The sequence below is a fragment of the Capsicum annuum genome, unplaced genomic scaffold, assembly GCF_002878395.1.
Source record: "Capsicum annuum cultivar UCD-10X-F1 unplaced genomic scaffold, UCD10Xv1.1 ctg4145, whole genome shotgun sequence".
NCBI classification, from domain to species: Eukaryota; Viridiplantae; Streptophyta; class Magnoliopsida; order Solanales; family Solanaceae; genus Capsicum; species Capsicum annuum.
Genome location: NW_025848784.1, coordinates 155590 through 163274, shown reverse-complemented (window position 1 = coordinate 163274; position 7685 = coordinate 155590). Strand labels below are relative to the sequence as shown.

Here is a 7685-nt window from a genome sequence, read left to right as displayed (position 1 = left end):
TGTTACGTGTTTGTTGTGTGTTTTTCTATTATGTGAATTCGTTGTGTGTTGTTGGTTCAATTCCGTAACAAATTTTGCTTGATTCAACTCAAACGAAAATTTATTCCGAGCAAGAGTAGACTCGACCCTCAATCACTTGCGAAGTACAAGCCGGCTTTCAACACTTGTGAAACCAAGTGTGAGACGATCAAGTGTGCGAGAGTGTGGTGAGTTTGTTTCGAACTAACTTGAGTTTTGTTTTGTAGGTGTGTTCTTTTTTTTTTATTTGGGTACAATTATAAGGGAACCTACGGCTTCCACCTCTCAACACATGGACAATAATGCCACCAATGTCATTTTGGCCTACCTTGACACTATGTCCCGAGACCTAGCTATGAAAAATGAAAGGTTGGATCGTATGGTAGGTCGAAGGGAGAAAGTGGACTGCACGGATACACGTCAAGAGGAAGGCTGTAGCTCATGTGAGCTACGAGGTAAAAACACTATTCCCTACACTCCTATGAACTTAGAATGTTGTGTTGTGGCTAGTAGTGGCCAATTGGATGTAGTTGAGGATTTACCTAGAGTAGAGGTGTTTGAGTCTCCGTATGGTGATACTCTTGGTGATGTTAGGTTACGTGAGGACCAAACTCTTTTTGTAAGTACGCAAGCACTAGTTGATCCTTTAGATGACGAAATTGATTCTTCTTGTAAGAATGATTTATGTCCATCTAGTTCTAGCCCTTATAACTTGAACATGGTTCTATTACCAATTGACAAAATTACTCACATACTAGTTGAACCTTGTGCGAACCAAGGTGAGTCTACGTTGGTATGTGAGTTGCCAACAACTAGTGAGGATGTGAATGAATATCAATTTACTCATGAATGTATTCCACTACTTTAGCATATGTGTGGTGTGCTAAAAAAATCTCAAGTTAGTGATGGTGTTTATAGAGTTGATCTTCATGGTGCACGTGACTCTTTGAACATCTTATGTGGTAAAATCCTTGCTAGTAGTTTTGTTCATAGAGATCATGTGTATGGAAATGTTGTAAATGAAGGCATTTGTCTTTTTGAGGTAGGACTTCTAGGCCGTGTCTCTCTATTCTTGAATGTTAGTCTTCTCTTAAAAGCAAATGCCATGCATGGTTGTGTGAGTCACAAACTAGGGGAAGGAAGGGATAACCTCAGCTTAGACCCTTGGCTACTTCTCTCATTTTACTCCGGTACCCTCACAAAATGTAGGAATTTCTAACCTTCCCACTTGATGCTTGGTCAAGATGACAAAAAATGTTTGATTGTGGGTGCTAATGAAGGAAGGAAAGGTTCTTCCTTGTCTCTTTTTGTTGATAATGAACTCTTCCTTTGTGACATTTATACTAAGGTTTTCATGTTCAACATAAAGGACCCATGGGTATACTCCAAGTTTTCTCACCTTGGCATGTCATGTGATGTGTGTATTTTGCTAATCCTAACCCTCATGTCATAAGGATGTTTTTCTTATTTGTCCTTCTTTGATTTTGCAAGGAGAGAATTCGAGGTCGAATCTTTTTTTAAGAAGGGGAGGATGATATGGGTACGACCATGAGGATGCATGTATATGAGAATGCGTTGGAACCGTCCAATAAAACGTCCAAGTGAAGTATGGAGAAGGCCTTGGATCACACCAAAACCGACCCTAAACTTGCACTCCAAGGGCGCCCTTGGTCACATTTCATTAAAGGGACCTTTTGGTCATTTTACCTATTATTTGTAATACACTATAAATAGAATGATGTAGGATTTTAGTCATTAGTTTTGATGAATATTGAAAATTGTAGACACTTAGAAATTTCTTTCTTGTGAGAAAGGCCCCTATGGCTAAACATTGTAACTAGAGATTTCAACTTGAGTGTGGAATCACTCGTGTCGGATTCAAGCTTGGAAATGTTGGATGCTTGGGATATCGAGGTCCCTCTTGTTCCATTTAAGATATAGGTGAATTTTAGTGTGTAGTGTTAAGGGTCCAAGAGTGAAATATGCTCTTGGGTTCTTAAGATTATGCTTTCATATAGCCTATCTTTCTATCCCTTTGTTTAGTGTAATCTTTTGTTGTTGTTTCTTGTGTTGTTCAAACCATTGGTTATTATTATTGTAATCCTCTTGTTCTTCACGTGTTAATGCTGTTTTGGGTGTTATATACATCACTGAATCTTGTATTCTTCTTGTTGGTAGCGAATCAGAGAGTGGTCTCCAAAAAGGTCCTCGGATCCTTAAGATTAGTGGACTGATTTGGAGTGTATTTCGTGTTCTCCTTGTTTGTCTTGTATCACTTATAATTATTGCACTACTCAAGGAGGGACATGAAGTGAAGATACAATAGAATAAACACAGAGTGCTTTAGATATCAAGTGTCTGGATCATAAGTAAAGGGTCTTTCATTATAACCACAACACAGCATGATTTCTTAGGACATACTATGGTGAGAAACATGGGTACACATATCTCATGATTTGTATAACATAAGGTCATATTTCATAAAGTCAATGATTGAGACAAAGATTGATACTTGAAGCTATTGCTTCTAATTTTCAGAGCTGAGATAGTCATAAGTTCGCACAACTTTATCGCTTTGGCTAATTTCGGCATGAAATGATTCAGTGACATACAAAAACATGTTTTCTTAGGACCAAGCATGCTGTGAGACATAGGTTTGGATCATGAGCAACATAACATATGGCTTGAATACTTGGAATATTAGATCACTGAGGGATATTATTGCTTCTTGTTTGGATAACGGAACATGACATGAGTCACATAGAGAGCTCAAACCTTAGGCATAGGCAAGACATGAATACATAAGACATTGGTAGAATTCCATTCAAATAGAAGTATGAGGACTTGATTGAACAGTAATTGATTTAACATGATTCTTACTTGAAACTTGACACCAAAAAAAATAAATTCGGGAACTACTTTAATCCATCATCTCCCCCTTATAACAAAGTCACCCTCCAAGACCTGAGAATATAACCTTTCATCAATCTTTAACCACAGTTCTCAATACAATAGGGGATATCAGTATACACACGAAGACAAACTTCCTTCAAGAATTTTACATAAAGACACTAAATTATCTCTTCAGGGATACTAATCATAACTTCCTCTAACCCCAAAGTCACCAATTTATGACTAACATTATTATGGGCATGGACATCCATGCTTCTAAACACTTTACACTCTATCTTCAACTCCTTAGAATACTCAAAATACATCTCTAATCACATAACTTACAACTTAAACTTAAGGATTGATTCTTGATTTCTTGTTCTTGGAGGAAAACCTAGTTTGATCTTATTTTTTTGAGTGAAAAGAGGATTTTGATGTTGTAAAACTGATAATATTTGAGTAAATAACGTTTAGGGTGTTATTTAATTTGTGTGAGAGGTTTATGGGAAGGGAAAGTACTAAAATACCCCGCTAAAAACGTACTCTTTGCGCGATTTGGAATCGACTGACACCTCTCTGGAAAATGGGTATAAATTTTTACCCCGATATCGGATTAAGACTAAACTGATGTCGCTGGAAAGAGGACTTAAAAAGGTTTCATTTGATATACAGTAGGACCTCTAATTCGTTATATACCAAAAGTTATGGTCGATGGAAGTTGACCAAAGTTTAGACGCTCACCAACTCAATCGATAGGAAAGCTTTCAACTCATCCTTGAGTTAGGGGATTTTGTGACCTCAATTCATAGTCAAAGGCATTAAAACACTATAGGATTGATCATCACACATATTTTAACAAAGAATCATTGGGTTCGGATCTATACGTGTAGAAAAGACAGTTCAAACTTTAGCCCGAAAGGGCGGGGTTTTACAAGTTTGTAGTCATTTCGACCTTCGTGCATGGTGCACAGTCGACCAAGATTATGACGAGAAGGAGGTGTTAGTAAAAATTTTTAATCATGTTACTGGCTCAGCGTTGAAGTTCAGTGAGGATATTGATGTTGCTGATATGCTACGGAGACAACTGTTTGGAAAGAGGTACCTAATTGTGTTAGATGACGTGTGGAATACTACTACATGGGATGATTTAACAAGACCTTTACCCTTAAGTTGAGAAAGGAAGTAGAATTCTTTTGATGACCCGGCAAAAGGAAGTGGCATTTCATGGAAAGGGCAACACTGATTCTCTTAACCTTCGATTGCTAAAACTAGAAGAAAGTTGGGAGTTATTAGAGATTTTCCCTGATGAACTACTAGAAGTTGGAAAGGAAATAGCCCAAAATTGTAAAGGACTTCCTTTGGTGGTTGATCTAATTTCTGGAGTCATTGTGGGGAGGGAAAAGACAAAGTCTGTGTGGCTTGAAGTTTGAAATAATTTGAATTCCTTTATTTTGAACAGTGACGTTGATGTGATGAAGGTTATAGAATTAAGTTATGACCATTTACCTCATCACATGGCCATGCTTAATTTACCTTGCATCTTTTCCAAAGGACAGAGCAGTAAATAGCGATCTGTTGAAAATATATTGGTGTGCTGAAGGGCTTGTTGAACAAACAGGGATAAAGAGTGTTGAAGAAGTGATGGAGGTTTATTTGGATAATTTAATTTCCAGTAGCTTGGTAATTGCTTTCAATGAGATAGGTGATCGCCGAACTTGCCAAATTCATGATCTTGTACACGACTTTTGTTTGATAAAAGCAAGAGAGGAAAAGTTGTTTGGCCCGATAAGTTCATGTGCTCCATCTTCTTCTTCAGATCTGATGCCACGTATAGTGAACATTGTTTATGATAAGGAGAACTTTGGGCCTAGCAATTTCGTCCTGCTCGATTCAAAAATGAAAAGGAATTCTGGTAAACACCTCTATTCTTTGTTAATATTTGGAGCGGAGATGGAAGATCGTCTTTCTGATTTATGTCACCTAAGAGACTTGAGGCTTCTTAGAGTGTTGCACCTTGATCCCTCTTTTATGATGGTGAAAGATTCTTTGCTGAATGAAATATGCATGTTGAGTCATTTAGGGTTCTTACAGTTTGGGACAGAAGTTAAATCTCTGCCTTCATCTTTCTCAAACCTCTGGAATCTAGAAACACTGTCGGTTGAAAATGAAGGATCAATCTTGGTACTACTACCGAGTATTTGGGATCTTGTAAAGTTGCAAGTGTTGATCATGGCTGCTTGTTCTTTCTTTGATATGGATACAGATAAACCAATGCTGATAACAGAGGACTCAAAGTTAGAGAACTTGAGAATATTAGGGCAACTCATACTTTCCTATTCGAAAGATACAGAAGATATTTTAAAAAGGTCTCCGAATCTTCAAGAGCTTATATTTCCTAGCAGAACTAAAAGTCCTTAGTGTAGAATTTGAAAGTTCAAACACAAAAGACAGTGGGCCCTCTGTAGCGTCAAATTGGACATGGGATTTTCATTTTCCTTCCAATTTGAAAATATTCAAGTTGTTTAACTTTCCTCTGACATCCGATTCACTCTCAACAATAGCGAGACTGCCCAATCTTGAAAAGTTGTTCGTTACGAGAACAGTCATCCAGGGGGAGGAATGGAACATACGGGAGGAAGACACCTTTGAGAATCTGAACTGTCTGTTTGTGAACTTTCATCACACTAAGCTTAAGGTAATTAGGAAAATCAGTAGGCTTTTGTGTTTGTAAATTAACGTACTGGGAAAGTGTTATGAATGAAAATGCTGAGGTGGAGACCAACATGGCTGAACCAATTGTACCAGCTAGGCGAAGCACTCGTGTGAAGAGACGGCCAAAAAAATTAGCTGATTTCAATTAAAGGGTGGGTAAAACGTGTGAAGTAATCTGAGAGCATGTGAGCTGCAGAAGTTTGTTATAAAGGAAGTGGTAGGTTGTTTGTTACTGAAAATTCTCTTGAGTCTCTCATACCAATTCTGAGAAATCTGAGCTTCTCATCCCCACTTCTTCTTTATCCTTTGAATTTTAGTCTTGTAGTGTTGTTTCCTTTATTGCATTTTCTAACACAGAGTAAGATGTAATTCAGTCCCATTTTCAAGTAACAGCATGATATTTGAGGTACAAATTGTTACAAATAGCTCTGAGAGTTTGCTGCCACCGAACTCTGGCGACTTCAACTGTAAGTTTCTCTTTGAAACAAACATGGAGTTGCCTACTGTCTGCTATTGATAGCCTCTCTACTATATGAAAATTATCCGATATCTAATTTTTGTTCAAGTTTTTGTAAATCTTTCAATAAAATACATCATTACAAAAATGTGAAAACTCTTCAGGTACTGAAGTCATTTCGTCATTTCAATGCAACAGGAAGTGGGATCTTTGTGTGCAAGGAGTTATAATTTTCTTGCAGGCTGGCAGAATCGCCAATCGATAGGCATTTGGAGTGGAAGTGCATCAGTTAGTGTTATTAAAATCCTCTTGTGCCCATTAATGCATAGATGGATGGAAATTGAATGAGTCTACAGTAAGTCCAGGTTAATTCTTTTCCAATTTCGAATACTCTCTTTTCATCACTAATATCTTCTAACCATGGTGTCATTTCTGCAGGTGGCACCTTTAAATCAGTTAAGTATAGAATTGATGAGCTTTGGCAGACAAATTCAAAATATAACTTAATGAGGTGAAGTTTGAGGAGTCACCAGATGTCGTTTCCAACTCTAAGGTGGCAAGCACATACTATGCGAAGGGCGATTTTAAGCTCATTGTGTTTTTTCCATGTTTGTTCCAAAAATACACGAGATGCAAATGGTTAGTGTTCCAAGAACTGCTATCCTCCCTTCGTTGTGTTTTTTCCAAGTTTGTTATCCGTGTTGTTTTACAATTGTTGCCTCTGGTTTGTCAATAAGTATCATATGTAAGTATGTTATTGCTCAGTGACTTTGATCAATAAATGTTTGTCTTAAAATTTTTTTTTCCGCCAGTTTCTGTATCCTTTTCCCTTTGCTAAATTTATCTTCAGTTTCATAATGTGGACTAATCATATTGGAGTCTTTATGTTGAAAACATATATAGAATGTTATGGTTAATCTTTTAGTGCTTCGGAAGTACAACTTTGACAATGTGAAGTTACTTTGTAACATAACGGATCTTTGAAAATGAAGAATCAACGGAAGGGTAATTTCTGGTGCAACTTCACTTCTAATGCAGAAAACTCAAATCCTTCACCCTCTATATCTACCAAGTCGCGTGTCTACTAGTGCATATTGATTAACAAGTTGATGCACATGTGCTGAAAGAAAAAGAAGCTCAGTATGATGAATTTGAGATATTGCTGCACAGGCTGCTGCTCCTGCTTCAACTGTTATCGTGTCCCATAGTGGATGCACTAGCCTCCGAAGGATATATCGCTCGGGCATCTTCCTAAATCATCTAAGAGGAATTAGAAGGTTACAACTTCCACAAGATCCACAGCAGGTTGTGATAATGATCATGTATATTTAACTTATGTGCAAAGGCAAAGAGCAAGATCATCAAGTAAATTTGAAGCCATTATAAACCCTATGATGATTGTTGTTAGAGTTTATACCCTACTGATTTTAGTGTTTTACTCTAATAGTTACCTATAGTGGAACAAGTCAACTAACGTGGTTCTCAGAAATAAAATGAAGACAGTTATTTTTACTTGAAAAACACCCGGCTCAAGAAAGGTGTAAAAAAACCACGACCTGTACCTCTACAGGATTTAACCCCATCCATTTTGGACATATCCTGGAGA

General features: G+C 37.4%; 1 protein-coding gene across 1 annotated transcript; it reads left to right on the top strand.

Annotated features, from left to right (window-relative positions):
* Positions 1 to 373: 373 nt before the first annotated feature.
* LOC124891853 (putative disease resistance protein At1g50180) lies at positions 374 to 4340 on the top strand. Its single transcript, XM_047403434.1, has 3 exons — positions 374 to 473; positions 3882 to 4008; positions 4097 to 4340. Exons 1-3 carry the CDS (start codon positions 374 to 376, stop codon positions 4338 to 4340), a joined length of 471 nt encoding a protein of 156 aa, XP_047259390.1.
* The last annotated feature ends 3345 nt before the right edge of the window (positions 4341 to 7685 follow it).

What these genes read in the sequence shown, in the direction of transcription:
- LOC124891853 (XM_047403434.1), top strand. Translation starts at nt 374, where the DNA reads ATGAAAAATGAAAGGTTGGATCGTATGGTAGGTCGAAGGGAGAAAGTG. An exon ending in TAGCTCATGTGAGCTACGAG is followed by an intron (nt 474 to 3,881) that starts GTAAAAACACTA and finishes CATGGTGCACAG; the next exon opens with TCGACCAAGATTATGACGAG. An exon ending in AGACAACTGTTTGGAAAGAG is followed by an intron (nt 4,009 to 4,096) that starts GTACCTAATTGT and finishes GAAAGGAAGTAG; the next exon opens with AATTCTTTTGATGACCCGGC.